The 20,981-nt window shown below is 38.8% G+C and overlaps 1 protein-coding gene across 1 annotated transcript in view; it reads right to left on the bottom strand.

Annotated features, from left to right (window-relative positions):
* LOC124165804 overlaps positions 1 to 20,981 on the bottom strand; it is a 514,500-nt gene that overhangs the window by 162,697 nt on the left and 330,822 nt on the right. The window contains exon 4 of the mRNA XM_046543329.1: positions 2,910 to 3,325. Coding sequence (XP_046399285.1) covers positions 2,910 to 3,325 — 416 coding nt within the window. The remainder of the gene's footprint in view (positions 1 to 2,909; positions 3,326 to 20,981) is intronic.

Genomic DNA, 20,981 nt, shown 5'->3' with positions numbered 1-20,981 from the left:
GACTTTGTTCAATGAAAAATTGCTATATTTCCACAGAATTTATTCGCACACGACGTGTTTCGGTGTCACACCTAAATTATCAAGTGTATCATGTGAAACTAAGTTATTCCTTAAATATGTCCAGCTACTAAGGAACAAAATGCAGGCTGCACAGGATGCACTTAATGTAACAACTAAACGCATCGCGTTCGAATTAATCCTATGAAAAATTTGGCAATTTTGCATTTAACTATTGTTGAGAAATTCCACCACATCGTGCGGTATACCATCGATGAAGCATCGACCTAATGGATGAACAATTCAGTAAACGGGCACCTTCATAATCAGGTATTGGAGAAGAATATGAACAGAAGGTCTGATGAATTGTCAAAGCCTGAAACGAGGAGATTACTCGGAAAATATCCCCTGCTAGGAAGGGTTCAATAGGCACACTTGCCAAATACCGTTTCGTTTCTTATGTGGGGATCCCCTTATATATATTATGGTAATGGAACAGTACATGCTTGCCGAGTTGGAATTCTCGGGACAACAATTCTTTAGCCTTAGCAATAAGTCCCTGAAAATAATATATCTTTAGCTTTGATTCTTGAGTACTTCCTGAACATCTCCTCTGATAATATGCATTTTTGTTATCACCTTTATGTGCAATAATTCCTTCTTCACGTCTTTGTTTAACAGGATCTCCTTAAGTCGTATTTATTGATATGCTTCCATTATATGCTTATACTGTTTATTGACGCCTTTATCAATAACGATTAGCACCTTTACATACATATGAGAGAAATAAGTCGATAATATACTGATGATACGAATGTGCCATTATATGAAAATATTCGTATGAGTCGCATCATCGTACAAGTCAGAAGCACAGACTAAGTGGAAAGCCAATCAGAGAAGCGCACAAGCATTAATATACATTATTTCAAGATGAGGTATCACTTTAAAGATCATCAGCGAACGCTGATGCTGCTAAGTTAAAAGAATGTGTTTTGCGTAATTGGCGATAGAATTACGTAATAAGTGACACGTTTTGCGAGTGAAAACAAAAACGTTGAATTTTTAAATTATAAAAAGTACGTGCTAAATCAGCTAAGATCGTATCTGCCGATCCAATCCTAATTGGAACCCATCGTTTAGCATTTTGGAAGATGTGGATTCCACACCTTGCTGCTACACGTGAATCGTGTCCGTGGCTAGCCTTTCAGAGTGTCAAGGGTAACATCATCTAAGAGCCATACTATATTTCTAGGTCCGCAGAAACGATTAAGTAAGATAGATATTTTTCCGAGGGGATGGATGTAAAAATTGATTTTTTCTCCCAGCAATAAAGGGAATAACTTTTAGATTAGACTACCTTTCTTCCTTTATCTTGTTATTTTCTTCTTTTTTGCTATCAGCTGGTGTGCTAGTATCAGCCATATTCATTGATATGTTCCATGTAATTGCATATACTGTTTATTGACGACTTTAGCAATTACGATTAGATTGGCAACTTTCCATACATAACACGTACACCACCCGCCAACACGCCTTCTGAGGTGGCTTGCGGGGCACAGTGGAACCTCAATTGAACGACCTTCAATAGTACGATTCTCTCGGTTGCGCAACGAAAGTGGGTGTGCCAGGCGTAAACACAAGTATTTTTATGGGAAGCCATGGAAGAATAATGTTTTTAATTTAATTTCCACCTGAAATTGGAGGAAATAGGTATAAATGATAATATAAGAATATTCTATGAAAATAGGCTTCCTAAAGTCAGGCTTCTCATTACTTCGACGGTTTTCCAATGGATTTGGAGCGTCGTACGTCTAAGGTTGATTCGTAATCTGTATATGGCCCAGACTGCGCAAGTGGGGGTAGCGGACGGAGAATCTGGGTGGGCAAGCATTGGCCGAGGTGTGAGGCAAGGCTGTTCTCTATTGCCGCAGCTTTTTAACGTATACGCTGAGGAGATGGTAAGAGAAGCGTGGGACGAGTTGGAAGCTGGAGTGAAAGTGGGAGGAATGATGTTGAAATCGGTAAGGTTCGCGGATGATCAGGCGCTGATTAGCCAGTCAGCGAGGGTTCTAGTGGATGCGTTAGACGAGCGGTGCGAGGAGTATGGGATGAGGATTAATCACAAAAAGACCAAGGTAATGCGGTTTTGTAAAGTATCGCGAGCGAGGAATGTGAGACTCAAGATAAAAGTTGGTGGGGAAAAACTTTAGCATGTAGAGCAATTTAACTATTTGGGCAGCACATTTGAGGAAAACGTACAGAGTGGCAAGGACATCAGGAAGCGAATTGCACTAGCAAAGGAGGCGTTCATGAACAGGAAGGAGCTTCTGATAGGATCGTTATGTAAGAGTTTAAAGAAAAGGTTAGTGAAGAGTTTGATTTGGAGTGTAACTCTGTACGGTGCGGAAACGTGGACACTAAGGAAAGAAGACGAGAGAAGATTGGAGGCATTCGAGATATGGGTATGGAGAAGAATGGAGAGGGTGAAGTGAACGGAGAGGAAAAGGAACGACGAAGTGCTGGACATGGTGGGTGAGGAGAGGCAGCTTTTAGATGAGATACGGATGAGACAGAAGGTATGGATGGAGTTCATGCTTAGGGGGAGGGGATGTTGAAAATGGTGTTAGAGGGCAGAATGTTAGGGAGAAGAGGTAGGGGACGGAAAAGAATAGGATTTTTAGATAGATTGAAAGGGAGTAGGCCTTACAGTGAATTAAAGAAGGCAGTTCTGGAAGGGAAGGGAGGCTCCCAGATCACTTCTTGAATACTCCATGGAAACCTACCTTAATCGGTAGAATACTATAATAATAATACGTCCTCTTAAGGTTCTCCTGCATTTCATAATTCATGAAGTGTAAGAGTCGTAGGGACGCGGGTTGAGTCTACTGTACTCATGGTTTCATTCCACTCACCGTCTTGTCCTGGAGCATGCCGATCTTGCAGTCCAGCCTGACGGTCGATCCGAGTCGAGCGGTCACGTTGCTCCCGTCCGCGCCCTCCTCGAAGTACGGCCCGAAGCGGGACGATCCGCCGTGGTGGTGGCTGGGAAGGTTGATGTGCGGTGGAGACCAGGGGGGGAGGAGTGTGGGGGGAGGAAGGGATGGAGGGGGCGTGTCCACCCCTTGAGTGGTGCCGGGGGGCGTTGGGGTCTCCTTAGGGGCGGCGGTGGTGGTGCTGGTGGTGGTGGTTGCGGTGACGGCAGTGGGTGCGGAGGCTGTCGAGGTGCCGAAGGTTGACGGTGGCGGTGCGGTCTCGACGGACGTCTGGCCCTTGGTCGCCACCAGCTGAGCTGGAGCCATCGGACTGTGGTCAGTGGCGTTCGGAAGAGCTGAGGACGAGAGAAAAGAGTTGGTGGTTAATTGCTGAATCTCACATGTTATTCATCGTTGCATCGCTGGCAGTCGATGCCAGGGGCGCAGCTAGGAATCAAGGGTAGGGGGGGTCTAGGTGCACTTAATATCAGGGTGTGTGGGGGTATGGAATACCCTCCAGGATAAGCGGTAGGTGCGAGATTAAGAAATTGGGGAAATTCAATACAGATGGTTCAACATGGTGGGTTTTACGGCTTTCTGGGAGATATTTTATTAATCCTTACACTATTCTATGAATAATATCAAAGAGAAAAGAGTTGGTGGTTAATTGCTGAATCTAACATGTTATTCGTTCCTACATTGCTGGCAGTCGATTCCAGGGGCGCAGCTAGGAATCAAGGCTAGGGGGGGTTTAGGTGTAACCAATACCGGGGTGTGTGGGGGTATGAAATACTCTCCAGGATAAGCGGTAGGTGCGAGATTAAGAAATTGGAGAAATTTAATAAAGATGGTTCAAAATGGTGGGTTTTACGGCTTTCTGGGCGATATTTTATTAATAATTACACTATTTTAGTAATAATACCGATCCAATCAGTAAAATGGATTAAACTTAAAAATTTCTCTGGGCTCTGGGGGGGGGGTTTATCCCCCAAAACCCCCCCTCGCTGCGCCACTGGTCGATGCTATATCTCAATGCATTGCTCATATTCAGTTATATTCACCAATAGTTTATTCTCAATCAAAGTTAGTCCTAAATGTATAACTTTCACCCAATGTCGTTCGTCAATAATTCCCTGATACAATTTTGTTCAGTGGCAAATGGTTTTGAAATATATTCGTTCTCCATTCTCAGTGCCCATTCAGGCCCATGTTTATGCGTTTGTGTACTTAAAGTGATTGTATGAAAACGTGGATAGGAATAAATCTTGGAATCCTAAAAGAAATGGGAGCACTTTACAATGGCCGGAGAATAATACTCAGTTTACATAGTCACGTGGTAGTGGTGATAGCATCAGCGCCCAATTGTGACTAAGAAAACATCAGGAAAGAGTTAGACATGGTTGTGATTTATTATTTGTATTTTTTAATGTTTGCATCGAAGAATTCGTCGGTGAAATAAAAAAGACATCAGGAGTGAACATCCCTAGAGAAAAAAATAGCAAGCTAGGCCCATGATGGGGAGGGTTTCAAGAAAACTCTGGTAAATTCGAGTACTATAATGGTAATTTATCAGCCGAAAATAAGCACAAGTTTGAGAAGTCTCAAGAAGAGTATTAGAGGTCTTTTAAAAACCTCGGGTAGAAGACGGGACAATTTAATCGACCACATCACTAGATATTTAGAAATAATTAAACATTAGTTGGAAGGAAAGATCAACAAAGTTAGGCCTGGGGTAAGATTAACTTTCTCTCAGGAGAAATTATTCTGATAGGTACAGCGCGAGTGTTATTTCATCTCTCCGCGCCACTAGGTGGCTTAAACCCTCGGCGCTTATAGTAGTTGTTTGTTATGGCATGATCTATGCAGCCTTTTGCTTTTTGCATTTATGCCGACAGATAATACATGCTACGGAAGATCAGATCATATAAATAAAATAAGAGAGAGAGATTGTAGAACAGACAGATTCAGAATGTCTTTTTTTCCATGATCAGCAAGAGATTACTGCAGCGATATAACTCATAAATAGATTGCAAGACTTGTAGTGTAGCCTACTAACCTATGTAAAACTTAATGCATGTTTCTTAATTTTATTTTTATTTCTAACAACATATGGTAGCATAATTTGTTAGTATACACGACGTTTTTTGGACCGTGCGGTGTGCATGTGGGAGTCCAATTGCATGCTGCATACTGGTGAAAGATCACCCCCCGCCTAACACCCTAGAGGTGGCTCGCAGGGTATTATGTAGATGTAAATGTATATCATTGGTGGATTATTCAGCATAGTTAAACAAAATAATTGCATGCTAAAGCAAAATTAAAGCATTATTAGCTAAATAAGTTAGCGAAATAAAAGATACTGATCTTATAGAATTCACGCTCTAAAAATATTACATATAATAATACTTAATAGCCTGAAGAGCACGTTTAATCGCATTTTGCTTGATCGGTCCGGGACCGTATGGCGGTGCGTAAAGGGATATATACATAGCAAATAAGACATCATTTACGCATTATTTTACCATAATTATTGTGCTTTAAACTTTAAAGGTGTACCACTGATCCGTGCTAAGAGTTAGTGTTGTTTTTTTCACATCTGTGCCTGTCAGGCACATTGCGCCTGAACTCATCTACTCCAATAATGCGCCGGATGGAAGGTTAATAGCTCAGGCGCAGAAAAGCAGAATAATTATTTAGCTGTTAAAAGATGAGCTAATGGGAGAATTGGGTGCGGAGCTACCCCAAGCCAATCTTAGGATTGCTTACCGGAGTTTATGAATGGATTTATTTTTATTACCTTGAAACGTAGTAAAAGAATATCTCTTTGAAGGTGTATCTACCTCAGGCTTTGATTATAAGAACACCGGCACTTTAAGAGTACATTCGTTATCTATTAAACAGAGCAAGCAAATGAAAATGGGCATAATATTCATGATAATCCCACCAGTTCCTTTTAGATACGCAATTTTTTATGTTGATAATGCTGACTATTTGATAATTGTTTGACTTCAATGTAATCGTAACCGCAGATATATAATGCCCAGTTGGTTCGAGTGTCAATTGCAGAACCTGCGTCGTTATGAGACACCAGCAGAAATTCTACGAAATGGCGGAGGTTGTCCATAATGCTATTACAGATCTAATGATGATACGTTGCGTCCGTGTTCGGTGAAACTGGGACGTACCCTATCGTATATCGGCGGGGTCATTTGGAAACAAATAAACATCGGCAGCGTATGAGCTACGATGCGGCCGAGACAAAAGGCAAGCTAAGCGCATTATTCCACGTATTGTCTGGCAGGGCTCATTATACGAAAAATAAATTTTATTGCTTGCGTAAAAATTGAAGTAAATTTACCTTTAAAACAGAAAATTAGTTGCTTTGGTGATAATTTAGCTTTGTAATGCTCTCTCTTTATTGCTGATGAGTTTTGTTAAAATTACTATTCTGTGAATTTATTCACTCTCATCTGGGCTAATGACCAAAAGCAATGGACAAAGTAGTAAGTAATATGATTGTCATGAAAATGGTTAACTCCATTGTTTACAAAAATTAATAATGAAACCCAATACAATCAGGATCAAATATCAAACATTGCAAACTGATTTTATTCCTTTTTGGTGTTATTAGCCCTTACATACTTGTGAAAGAATCCACTGTTGTGTAACATAAAAACTAGCCAATTCACAATATAAAACAGCATTAAGTTTAGAGAAGTTGTAGCTAATATGCTGTAATATTAGGCTACAATATTTTTCCTCTGTTCGTTTAACCTTGATTATACATTTTTGGATCTTACGGCTATATTTTGTGGGCAAGGATTTGACTTTTAAAAATTCTAAACAATACCTAAGGCATTGGTCCAGATTTCATTCTGTTAAAATGCTGTGCCGTTGCTAAATATTTATTTTAAAGAAGTGAATTAGAAGTTCTTTACACTCTTTTTGAAAACAATTTTTAAAATCTAAGTGTGTGACGGGCTGTAGAGCTGTTGGTGATGACGCCTGCTTTTTATTTCATTTCCTGGGAGCTGTGCGAAAAATATCTATGTGGGGGGACCATTGTGACCATGAAACCATCTCATGTATATGCTAGAAATATTTGTGATACCATTCAAAAAGTATTTTTTCAGTTCTGTTGTTTTCATTGACTGTGCATTTTGAGTAGCTTTACCTAAAATTTACCTAAAAGAGCATTGAATTATCTACGTCTGTTTTTGCAACTTTAAAAACGATTATATGCTTAGAGAACTCCTGACCTTCGATCCTGCCGAAACGCGTTTGATAATTTCTGCTACATTCAAGATAAAACTGACTTAAAGAGGCCACCCTCGTTTTTTCTGATTTTTAAGGCAGCTAGTGCGGTTATCAGCTTAAAAGAGCAACTAACAGGGTGAAATAATAGTGCTTCAAATGACATTTTAAAATTTTAAATGGTCAGTTATTGTTTTTTTACCTCAACCCAACCGTAATATCTCCATAGATGAGAAAAATATTTGCACCACTGGGTCACATTTAGCCATTGTTGTTTTTTTTAAGCGTATAATTAGCATGTATTATCTTCAGAACTAATCTCTAATAAGAGGAATGCTATTTTTGGCAGTTGAGTTGGCAATATTATGGAGTTTCATGATCTTATCAACGTTACAGATTCACCTGACCCTTAATTGTGACACCATTTCTTAGAATCTCGAATCAAAAGGCTTGGATAGTGCCCAGAAAATCGAGCAATGATCGAAAATTACTTGTTAAAATTCGCTAAGCGAAGGTATTATTTAAAAAATGCTTTCGGGACCACACCTATAACATTCTATGAAACCTTCCCGGCCCACAATTTCTTTTTTACTATCCTTTGAATATCCTCGAAGCTTTGTTATTTTCCCTGAACATGCTGAATTTTCTTGTGTATTTTAATTTCCTTGAACAAGGAAATTGGTGTGTACTCCATAGCTCTAATACCTGGAATAAACCATTATTTGATGTGATAACTAATTATACGAGTTTATATTAACCCTCACATTTGACCTCTTCACGGAAATGCTTTGTAATTGCTATTAAGATCAGAATTCCTTTTTGTCCTCCGTTTTGAGTAAAAAATATAGAGCATGCCAGAAAAATCATTTTTGCTGATACAGAATGCATTAGTAGTGTCATATAGGCAATGTGTCCTGCAATGATAAGAGTTTCATGATTCTTTACTCAAGCGCGATTAACATTTTTCCTGCTTTTGAAATTCTTCAGGATATTATGATTAATTTTCCAATAATTTTTATTTGGGTAATAGATTCAGAGTGGGTGCTTTGATGTTTCGTATTTTCGTTAAATGAGCAGTTCTTATGGGAATGTTATTTTGAGTTTGTACTGATATGGAAACGAGTAATTACAAAGTCATTGTTCGCATATTGCTTTAGAATTACATATTAATTCTTAAATATCTATTCATAAGTAAAGAATTTTCTTTTGAACGCCCAGAAATGCTATTCTAGGCTAAAAAATTCATTAGCTCCAGTCTTTTTCGCAAAATAATTCACACGGCCTTTACTTTGAATAATCGCGTCGTTTCCTCAGCACAGCGCATTTTTTATTGTGCATGGAGAATATTTTAATAAAGAGATCATTCCAATTCTATTGTTTGCTTAGATTATGCATTTTGAGTAGCTTCGATCAACATATGGCAAAATGAGAATTGCTACCTTTAGATCTGATTGAAATTCTAAAAATGATTTTGGGCTCACATAACTTCTGGCTACTAAAAATTCAATTAACCCCATCTGTCTACAAAAATTATATTAATTGTAAAAACTTAGGCCCGTTAATAATGGATTAAAGTCTGTTAATAATAGAATATATTTCTGTGGACTGTGCAAAATTTTTCTCTCATTATGATACTTCTTAAGTGGTGCCTAAAACTATCGCTAGCAGTTCTTTTAAGTTCATGAATACAACTTTATGCCTATGAATCAATCGGCAAAATGATTTATTCATAGTGGGCGAAAGATACGATAAAGTGTTTGTTGTAGTTTACAAGGAAATATTTCTTCCATTCTTTTATTATGTGTCTCATGTATCGTTGCAACATGAAAAAGTTCTTGTATGTCTCTTTTGCTGTTTCCGCTAAATATATTCATGTTCCCTTAGGCATGGCATATTCAGTTGGACATCACATTTTAGAAAGAATTTTAACGATCGAAAGCTTCAGGGTTGAATTTGCAATTTTCGTTTGTTTGCATGATAAAATTTTAAGTTTTAACATATATTCACAAAGTATTGCATAAAATAAAGAAACTCACCCCTTAAATATGTATCATGAAATAGCTTGGAAAATACAGCTCATCTACAACTAATTTTATTTTCATTGCTTGCACGCAGCTCAGACAAAACGTTTATTTCCATTACCATTGGTGATAAGTATATGCATAGTTATTCATTGCTGTACACTTGCTGCCATTGAATTTGTTGTCACAGTTATCCTCACTCACTCACTCAGTCATTAGTTCCTCTTCATCAAGTTTGTCCCGAAGGTAGTGTCCCGATATTTCTTCAACCTTTCTTTTAAAACAAATGGAAATTGAAGGAAGCATTTTCTGAGTTTATCAGTAACATTTTATGAAATGAAATTCTTACTGTCTTTGCAGGTATGTACAAATCTATCCATAAAATAATGTTCTTGCAAGAAAGTTATTTTCCTACGCTTCTACTCATGCTTTATTATTAGAAACACCTTTGAGAAGCATTTTTGGAAAAATGATATAGAAGTGTTTAATTTTTACTTACTCGATTGTTTAAATAGCTTACCAGACCGGAGTCGGACATGGTCGCTATGGAGATTTGCAATATGTCAATGTTGATCACGAGAGGCGGAGTTAAATTCGATCATCTCGCGCGACAGTTCTTTTGAGTGGTGAACCTCTAGAAAATTTCATGATACGAAATAATAATCTTCCTCATCACTCGCCAGGATGCTTCGTTTCACGATCGAGCAAAAATTGAGATTGCATTCGGCGGAGCGATGCGGGCTGCCAAGAGGTTATCCTTGGTCGCTCATCCGTGGGGAGTTGGAATGAAAGCAAAGCAGTGGAGGGGGGGGGGAACCGAATGGGAGAGGTTAGGATGGAGGCGGTCGGAATTTCCCAAATTGATGCGAGAGGTGCGCCTGTGGTTTTGCTGGAGTGAAAGAGGAAGGCCATCGGCGGAGATATTAAATGAACCTGAGTTGGAAACGAAAAACTAACTAATCAAATGGAGTTAGAAAAGTTACTCACATCATAATTATCCTTGTTAAAATTCGCGTTGTTAAACTACACTAATCGTAAAAACAAAACACCGAAAAGAAATTTGACTCCATATTATACCCTGAAGACTATTGGAGACGTTTTGAGCAAAAACCCGGAGGGAACCAAGGGAATTATTCCTTCAAGCTCATCACTATCTACAGTCATCAATCCTACGACTGGTTTGGAGCAGCTCTCCCTCAACTCATTAATTGGCTAGTGTTTTCACACCTATATAATTCTTCTGCCTTGCATATTTCATCACCTGGTCTATATATCTTATCCTGGTCTATGTATCATTTCCACCTTTTTAAACTAAATTATCCGCTAGAAATGCATTTATGGAATAATTATCAGAGTGGTAACGATATAATTTCACGTTTTTGTGTGTCCAAGCGAAGTACCAGATTAAAGAACCCATAATTCAGATATGAGCATTTTTGTTCCTACCATAACTAAGCACCTAAATGATAAATAACTGTTCCATAATTATGTATGTTCGAATAGTGTATCTTATGCATGGGAAGAGCAGTTATCGATTTTTTAAAATGCAAGCAAAAGTGCTCTGAAGTGTCGCAGTGTTTCTTTCTTTGTGGCATTGTTACTCCTGCAAGTAGGTACTATATGATAGATTTAGAACTGGAGATGTGCCTATCGAAAACACTTGGGTCAGTATAATATCCAGCAGCACTAAATACTTATGTTACGCTGTTAGTATAGTTACAGTGCGGACACACGGGTTACAACGCCATTAAGAAAAAAATCTAGTTTTGTTTTGTCTTTATTTTGTAAAATGAAAAACAATTCTGTGTGTGAAATTATATGAGTATTTGAAATATAGGTATTTGTAACTAGTGGAATTTGCAGAAGATAGAAGTATCAAGCAATTACTGAAGGTTGATTGCAATAAAATGATTTTTACCACGTTATATGTTACAGAATTGGTGCTTCGCGCGATTCGGCAATTCCTCTTTCAAGTGCACAATGTGCCAAACTGCACCAAGTGTTTATTATACACCTGTATTTATTTTACCTGTATTTTATATTATATGTAGTTTGCTAGCAATCTATTCAGGACAAAAGTGATAGTAATATTAAATACCATTTCAAAATTATTTTGGAAAATATACAGACTTAAATGAGGAAAATAATTATTAAATTAGTTTTTCTGTATCCCTCCTCGACGTACATTTAATTGTATCCGAGATCTAGCGCATGTATAATTTCTGTGCCAATAATCTCTGGCGAGGATTTGGCGTATCTTCAGTATAAGTGTGAGGGCAAGGGAGGGTCGGGGTAGGTGAATCTCGAGGGAACCTCTTTGAGAATAAGATCCTTGTAATGGGACATCTGTGGCCCTGGGGGACGACGTCTTTTAAACGGAACGAGGCTTCTTCTCGTTGATTCCCTTTCTTCGCCGTCCCTTCCAGCTTATATACCCCTGCAAAAATCTGCCCCTTTCCTTTCCCTAACCCTATCTCCTTTAGACCCGTTCCAACCCATTGGTGCCGACATTACGCTCGAGAAGAAAGCTCTACTCTGGTAAAAAATGCAAACTTGATTGCTGCATGCATAATGGAATCAGATAAAAGCTGGAAGTAGCTGCGTTTCCGGTATGTCTTCCGCGTATATACATCTCTACCTTCAAATGTGGGTCCATACGCGGAATTCCTTCGCAGTTTTATTGCCTCTTCTGCCGGATGAAGCCAAGGGTTGTGGATTCTTGAAGAATTTCTATAATGCTGGAACACTTCATGCAAGACGTAAGTTCAAGCAAACTTCGAGAAGTTATAACTGGCTCAAAATACGTTGGAATCATTAGATTGCAGGTTAGACTAAGCGCATTAACACACTCTCGTATTTTAACAGCCAAGAAAGAACCGCCCTTATGTGGAGAAACTGAAACTGTTTCCTGACAATTAATCATTTATAAACTTATATATTGAACAACTGAATTGCAAAGTGCTAATTGACTGGTACTACTACGCATGGTCCATGCTATGTTACCAGAATGATCTTTAAGAATTTAATTAAATCATTACAGTGGATATAATGATCAAAGTTGCTGAATGACCGTTGTAGCTGATGCGCCTACAACGGGTTCGCGTTGGCATCTACGTTATTGCATTTGCAGGTTACGTTTCGCTGCATTCAGTAAAATGAATTAGTGTGGAAGATCACCCTATGCCAGACACCATTGACCTTGTTCGCAGTACATGGTGTAGATGATAGAGAATACAATTTTCGTCAGTAATTAGAATATTGTCCAAACCATCTATCTTCATGTATGTAATGGAACATATAACCTGAAAGTGCTTGCAAGACGTGGGGTAGTTGTGTTTATTTTATAAACCTAAATTTCAAAATTTATGGATCCTACGGTACTATAGACATAATTTGTCTCTTGTAATTGCCTTGAATCACATCTATTGCTCTAAACAAATTGGATATCAATGAATTGCGGAATTAATTTTCTTCCCCAGAGACCCTATTACGTATAGTAATATTATAGTGCGGTACCTTTCCTCCGCCTTCGGAAAGATGACAAGAGGCCTCGGCTAAATTGAACTGAAGCTCCTGTCTCTTATTATAAGTACCCACGATATGGGGGCCAAGGACTACCGTATGAAAATCAACGGGAGAATGAGAATTTCTGGGGCGAAAAAATTGAATTTGGCCACAAAGTTTAATAGCCTGAAATTAGAATTATCTTATTAGGTTAAAAAATCATCAATTGGAAATTGCATTGGAAAGTACTTTGACGCTGAATTGAAATTGACCTTACTTGATAATAATGCGAAAAAATGAATTATGTGTATGATTTTTCGGCTCATAGGTATAAAATTATGCAATCCTTTGATTAACTGCACCTTTTTCTGTATAATTATAAATAAAATGATTGAGCCTCAGTTTGAACCAGATACATCTTCGTTTTTTATTATATTTAGATTGCACTATCTAATTCGATAACTATTTTAGTCAGATTTAAGTTAGGTAAAAAATAATAACTTTCTGAAATGTTCATCTAGCGAGCAGATCTATTTAATATTAGCTGCATTTCCAACTCATTTTCATTACTTTAATCATCTCTCTAGATAAAATGCCTAACCAATGTTTCGTATGGTATAAAATTATGAGACCAGGATTTTTTAATATATTTGCTCTTAAACAGTATCTCTGAATGCATAGGTAACTTGTAATCATTTAATTCAAATCACATTTTCCGCAGTGTTTAATTAAGATGATTTTTTGGCTATTTGTGGTACATTCCTTCTTGCAGTACGACTAATTATAGTGCAATGAGTAGAGATCTGGTTTTAACATTAATTTTTCATCTATCTTGCTTGTGCTTGTGTTAATAAAAAAAATTTGTTCAGATTCAATTCGACTCTGACTCGTGATCATGAGAATAAAATAAAAGAAATATACTGCAAAACAGAGGGATTAAAAATGTCATTCTTCCCTCGTACTATTAAGGATAGCAACGTTGTCTCAATTGATAGGATTAATTAAAATAATAAAACTAATATTTCTATGACCGTGCGGTGTGCATGTGGCGGTCCTCTTGCATGCTGCACGTTGGTGATTGGTCACCCCCTGCCAAACACCCTAGAGGTGGCTTGCAGGGTATTATGTAGATGTAGACTCTAATGAAGGTGGTATTCTTATGGTAGACTTGTAGTGGTATAATTTTGTTGCACATACGCTCATGACCGCTCGTTGTATTATTCGGTGAGTGCCAGTTTACATATTGCTATTGGTGTAAACTTGTAATCTACACTAACTTGATACGTTTTCTATACAAACACAATTTACCTACATATGCATTATCGACATCGGCAGAGGATGTGATTTTTGTACAACACCACGTGATGAGATTTTTGAACCTCTTTTTATTAATTCAGGAGGCAGAATAACAAAAAGAACAACTGCTTTTGTGAAAAACGTTTTATTCTCTGCTGCTCAGCGTAATTGATGAAGAGTCAAGCAGTAATACCAGTGAGGCCAATTTAACGGTGTTAATGTTGATTGTTTGATGGAATTCAAAATGATTTTTAGAGAGTAAGCTTTGTTTTGTAAACGTTTCTTGCAGCTCCTTTCGGTGACATCTAAATGCTACCCTGCAAGAGGCCTCAATAGGCGTTGGGAGGGCGGTGTAAGGACATGAGCCGTTAACAAAAAAATGAATTTTACGAACCGAGTTCTACCTATCATTTATGATTGTCCTGTAGTTTCTGGAGAAGACGGAGTTTCTTTCTGTGCGTATCTGTACGGCAAAATATTTCTCTTAATATTTCGTTTCTTTTGGAGCTAGTAATAAAGTTAAGTTAATAATAAAAATGTTCATTACCCCATATTAAGTACAAACAAAAAAATAAGGAGATTTGTGGCACCTGGAAGGAAGGCTACCATCATCATACAAAAATCTCCCATGTATCAGTTTATAAATTTTGGTAAAGGACATGAAACAACATTATCAATATAGTATCTTTGACTAAATATATTATTATAATTATCGAATTTGATTTAACAAAGTATTTCTTCAATTTTAGAATGAATAAACAGGCAATTTTTTAAAGTAAAGTGTGATGATTTCTGCCCTTTTTTACTCAGATGGAAATATGTTGTAGGCTTGTGGCCCAATGTACAAGAAACTTGATCTGAGCAGTGACAGTTAGGGCCTCAGTAAGGGCGACAACATCCTACGAAAATAACACTTGCCAGACTATAAAAATGACTTTCTGGGTGTCACTCTGAAAAAAATATGCTCTTAATTGTTCAATTAATCCAAGTTTAACACGTAGCCTCCGAGTATCTGGCGGCTCCCAGTATAATTCGTTTAAAATCCGTGTCACGCCTTCTGTTCGCACGTTGGAGTTTTTGAAGGCTGAAGCTAAGATTTCCCACTCACGAAGACCCTAGTCGTGTGCTGGAAATCAAGATCCCCTCATCTGGGAACTGAGATGAGTGTTAGGAGGTAACCGTAGTTTGCGGTCATCTTGATCGCCCAAACGTTTGCATTAGGAGAGACAGGAGGGGACTTGGAGAGGTTAAGAAGGCATTCCTACGGACCGAAGGGGTCCCTTGATCTTTTGCGGGAAATTATGGCTGGATGAAGTGGTCTCGAGGATGGGGATCAGGGGCGAGCTTAGTAAACGGTTTCGACCTTGGACGTGAGAGGCAAAAAAAAACAGAATCCTCATCCTCTGCATCGGAGGTCAGGCGTATGCGACTTTTGCTCGTATGTTTTACGTCGCGATCTTCGTTTCAGAGGACGTGTGTATCTGTTAACTCGGACGGTCATTTTTTTATGGCGGATTACTCGCGTAAAAATTATGCGAGCGTCTTGAAATTTTCAAAGTAAATGGAGGAGACCCAAACACTGCACATTACGGGTAGCCTTGAACTCTGGCTCACGCGTCGGTGAAACTTTATGCCAAGGATGGAGTTCGCTAAGAAAAAATAATTTGAGTTAACTAAAACCAGAACGTTTTTATATATTCTTTTGAATAGGCTCTTCTCTTCTTACGCACATTTCATTAATGCGCAAGTCTATCGCTGACTTAATGTAATGTGCTAAAAATATAAATCTGAAAGGATATATGGGAACTTATGCATAACATTACTTCATAACGAAGAATATAAGGGAACTGTTTTAGAAGTTTTCACTTTCGCAATTCCGCAGCATGATCTTTTTTGACTACTCATTTATTTAGGAATGTGGTTCCGTCTGTGAATAACACATTGCAGCGAACTCTTTCCATCATAAGGTTATGAAATCTTTTATTTATACGTTTTGATATATTTTGCATCATTTACACTCTACGGTAGGCATCAGCGGCATATTTTTGCATGCCTAACTAAAGTGGAATATGTAAGCATGGCGGGAGAGAAAGAAAACCCAGTCCTTTGAAGGCCACTCGGGTTATCCCACCGAGTGATTGTTGACATTGCTGCCAACGTTTCGGAAAACCGAGTCGACTCCCATCCTTAGGGCCCAAAAACTGCATGTTACGAAACTCTAGTGGCTTTCCAAGTCGGTATCCGCTGGGAAAACACAAGAAAATACTTCAAACCTAGCTCTTTGTAAACACCACTAGCCCGGATCTTAGCAACATGCAGGAAAATACAAAAACGACTCATAGAATTGATTTATTCTGATGAGCGACTCGCTTATCGTCCTCATAGATTCATGAATTCGGAAATCATTAGATTAGGCTCCTTTGCTACGTATGAACACCTTCTTACCCTCTCCAAGTCATCATAAACTAAATGCTAACTCTCTTTTTCCATACAAAGGCGTTTGAAGTACTGAGATGGTCCGTCACTGCCGTTGCCTCCTGACACTCATCTCAATTCATAGAAATATATTTTTATTGTTATTGCATGATTTATTTAAAAATATGTGCTCTACACTCTCTTTGGTGAGAAGCCAAGAATATGCATTTTCCAAAACTTTTTCACAGACCTTGAAATAGTAGGTGTATGGCTAGGATAACGCATTCTATACCTTTGGTCCTAGATACAAAAATCATCATTTGAGCAATGCAAAATTTCGTTTTTGACAAGGGAATACTTAGTTTACTCATGGTATTTGGAGAATCTTATACTGCGTGAAACCCGAGAAAACTTCACCTCTTCAAGGGAAGAACGTAAGGCTTTGTGTTGCCTGTGGTGGTGGTATTCAGCATGAAATTCATGCGTGAGTAGTACATGTCATCATGCAAAATGTCGACTGAAGACGAGGAAGGGGAGCGAAGACTTGGAAGTGGGTGTTGGGGGGAGGTAAGGCAAGGGGAGGAAATTTCGTGTGGGGCAGAAACGAGGACATCTGGCGGATGCCCACGGATTTCCGACAATGCCTATAATCGCGCCAGCTGAGCCCTTCCCCTTCCATCTTCCCGCTGCTCATCCTCATTTTCTCCATTGGCGCCGGCCAACGGAGCGCCGCGGCTTATTCAACAACGCCCATCTTCGGCTTGGAACGGAGACAGCGCCTCTGCCGGGCGGTGGAGGCAGGTCTAGTGCCAAAACGCCTTTGCACTCAGACTTGGAAAATTATCGTCTTCTCCTTGCTTCATTTCCTTTTGGCCGCGTACCTATACTCATTGGTAAAGGGATTTCAAAGAGGAGACCTCCGTTCATCCCGCAGGAGTTTAATTTTTGTTGCCATTTAAAGGCCCTTTTGATTGTTTATCCAAAAATTTCGGCGATACGTTCAGGGCAAGGACTAGACAAGCTGTTGATAACTATTGGCAGTTTGAACATTTTTGACTGTGGACTCAATATCTTTTACTAATTTACGCATTGAAAAACAAGGCCTTGACGCTATTTAAAAAGAGTTTCTCAAAAATTATAAATGGATTTAATAGCACTACAAGGATTTAACTGCAATATTTTCCCTATCAACCTCTTCACTCAGTTAAACATTTTGCGTTATCAATACAACGAAATACGACCATGAGCATTTGAGTTCGTCACGAAGGACTTCAGAGACGTAGCTACTTGACGTGCATTTTAATCGAGTCAAATGTATCTGCAACGCAGCGATGTGTGAATAGAAAACAGTTTCATCCCTCAATTTTGCCATACAATTCTTGCAATCGCGAGGAGTAGCTTTGAAAAATCATGAATTTGATAAATCACATCGTCACGAGTATGGATTTCGGTAAGCGGCTGTTTCATGTGGCGGCGGTCTAGGAAAAACCACCCCAAATAGAATCACGCTAGTTAATATCTTAAAGATATCAAATCCATGTTACCTAACATACCTTCAGATATTCAAATTTTATGGCTGTATGATAGATGAAAAAATAATAGCGATAACATGTTAACTGGTGAAATAATAGTAACTGGCATTTCAAATTTGGCCAGTGAATATTTTTCATTACAGCGTACCATGCAGAAAATTATTGATATCTTCTTGGTATATAAGTAGTATAAATCAGTGAGTGAATTCCATTTTATAACTAAATGACAGTATTGGAAAATATCACTTCGAAGCAACAAAAAAACGTTATAACATTTGACGCTTAAGTGATGTATTTTTGACCAAGAAATTATAAAAAAAGATGTAAAAATGACACCAAAAAGATATGACTGTGCTGCTTGGGGCTATTCACCAAGGCTCATCCTCGACTTGGAACGGAGACAGCTCTGCTTTCGGAGGACGGCGGAGTGGTCTTGTGCCAAAACGCCTTCGCAAACTGGCGAAGATGGGAAGGGGTAGTCTGTAATTACTCCGGGGGACGTTTTTGAGGGAAGGGGAGGTTTTTATGGGGGTAGGGGCGCCGCAGAAGCACTTGTGATTTGTGTAGCGGTGGCGACTGGCCTCGTACGCCTCTGTGTGTGAGTAAGAGGGCGTCGGGTTCGGAAAACGCGTTGGTTGAGCGGGGACCAAGGGGGCTGGAATATACTGAGGGGGTACCGCTCGCTCCGAGCATGAAGTCAAATGTGGCAGGAATAGGGGTGCTTGGGTTAGATACGCCACGCCTATATTGACCAAAACATTGGTAATCCCCCAAGAGTCAATGAGTTATTGAAATTTTCGGTCGTAAATTGCAAATACAATATAATACACTTTATTAAGCTATTGGTACACCATATTTTCTAACTCCATTCGTAGTCTTCACGAAACTTTGTCAGAGATATCATTTTCTTGGGAAAAATGATAATGGATTGCCACGATTACAACGAATCTACATGAAATTAACCCAGGGAAAAATACAACTCAAGCTCTGTAAAAATAATTGCACGTGACTAAACGGTATTTTCTTTCTTTTCTATGCATGCAGAATAAAGTTCGATATTAGCCAATATAAAATGAATGTTTACGTTCATAATAGAGACAAAGTCTTGAAATAGTCTGACCAAAATGGTCGGGCACGAACCTCGCTTAGAACTGGTAAACAGCTCCTCCTTAAGTTACCTTAGTGCCATTGATACATTTTTACATACAATCAAAATGTTTCCGTACAATTTGAGTGGTGCCACAATCGCTATCGCTGAAATTTTAGCTTCGTCTCTCGTGACATATTATTCCTAGGTCTCGTTGCGACAATGGAACTTAAACGCAACAACCCATGTGAAATTTGTACGGTAGGCTTAATTAATTTGGTACATCTGCCCACCAAATATCGCATAAGATGAAGATTTCATTTCCAATACACCCCCTATAGCTCACCCTGGATAGTTCCTAGGTATATTTTCGTTACGTTTGTTTGCGCATCAGGCTAACACGTGTATTTGTTTACTATTCGCCTTGCTGAATCCACCCAAACAGTGTAATGACATCATTTTCGTGCTATTTCTAGATCAATTTTTGTTACAATTTATGATTCATGTATAAAACATACCTCTTGCAGGGTAATGAGAGTGTTCTTTTCACATTTTTATTGTATTTTAAATATTTGATTTTTCTTAAGCGGTTAAATCTAGGTATCACGGTTAAGACAATATGGTCTTCAATCACGGTGTTAAAATATCTATTTTTGCGGGCATGGCTTTGGAATAACAAACAAGGTAAATACACTGTGGCAGAGGAAATAGCAAATGACCCACAAGAATCGGTGGTACCACGCTATTAGTTGGAAAAAATTGTGAAGATGTATGTACTGTGATGATTTAGAGGTAGAAGGTGGAAATGGAGGGTTGATGTTTAAATCAGTGAAGTTCGCGGATGATCAGGTACTTATTGATTAGCTACTCGACGAAAGGGCTGCATCCCTGATGTATGCGTTAGAAAGACGATGCAATGAATATTACATGAAGATCAACAAGGTTGAGTGGTTATTATTAAGCCTTGAAAGCTAGGAATTTGGCACTCAATATATTAGGCCGGCACGCACTTCAGCCTGTGAATCAGTTAAGCTGTTTGGGCAGAGCATTTTAGGAAAACGGAAAAGCAATAAATACATCAGGAAGAGGATCGAGTTAGCAAAAGAGGCGTTCAATAAGGACTGAAGAGGGAATCATTACGTAGTAATTTGAATAAAAGACTGGTTAAGAGTTTGATACGAAAAGTAAAGTTTTGCGGAAACGCGGACATGGAAGGAGGAGAGGTGAATTCAAGTGACCGAAATATGGGTGTGGAGAAGACTGTAGAAGGTGAAGCGAACGAAAAGGAAGAAGATCGACTAGGCGGTAGTCATGGTGGGATAGGAGACAATGATTTTAGATGAGATATGGAAAAGGCAGTTATTTTGGATTGAGCGAATACGGAGGGGGGAGTGGATGTAAAAAGTAAATCAGTGTAAGATGGCAGAATGGTTTGTAGGTAGGGGAAAGAGAAAATAGGATTTGTGGACAGAAGGAAAGTGGAATTGGCCGTGGAGTGATTTGAAGAGGGAAGTTCAAGATTGGAGTGGAGACGGACAAAGTGATTCTCAAATACTCGATGCAAACATATCTTAGCCGGAAGAATACTTAATGCATGTATCGCCAACTTCTATGTTGGAGAAGGGGGATCGTATACATTGGTGCATGGAGGGAATCATATCCCTGGTTTATGCACCTGGGATTGATTTTGAAATGGGTCAACTCTTAAATGGAAGGTTTAACGAAGAGAAACGGGATTCCACGACGAGCCTCCAATCGGTACCATTGATGTTAGTTTTCCTTGTTCGGAATTCCTGGAAATAGGAAGTATGATTTTTTATCGCTCCGTGTCTCCTTGATCAAATAAGGAAATACATCGCCTTAAGGAAATAAGATACATTTATCTCTGCATCCACTTAGATTT

The sequence above is a fragment of the Ischnura elegans genome, chromosome 9, assembly GCF_921293095.1.
Source record: "Ischnura elegans chromosome 9, ioIscEleg1.1, whole genome shotgun sequence".
Classification (NCBI taxonomy): domain Eukaryota; kingdom Metazoa; phylum Arthropoda; class Insecta; order Odonata; family Coenagrionidae; genus Ischnura; species Ischnura elegans.
Note: the sequence above shows the minus strand (reverse complement) of the source record. Positions and strands in the feature narration are given on the sequence as shown.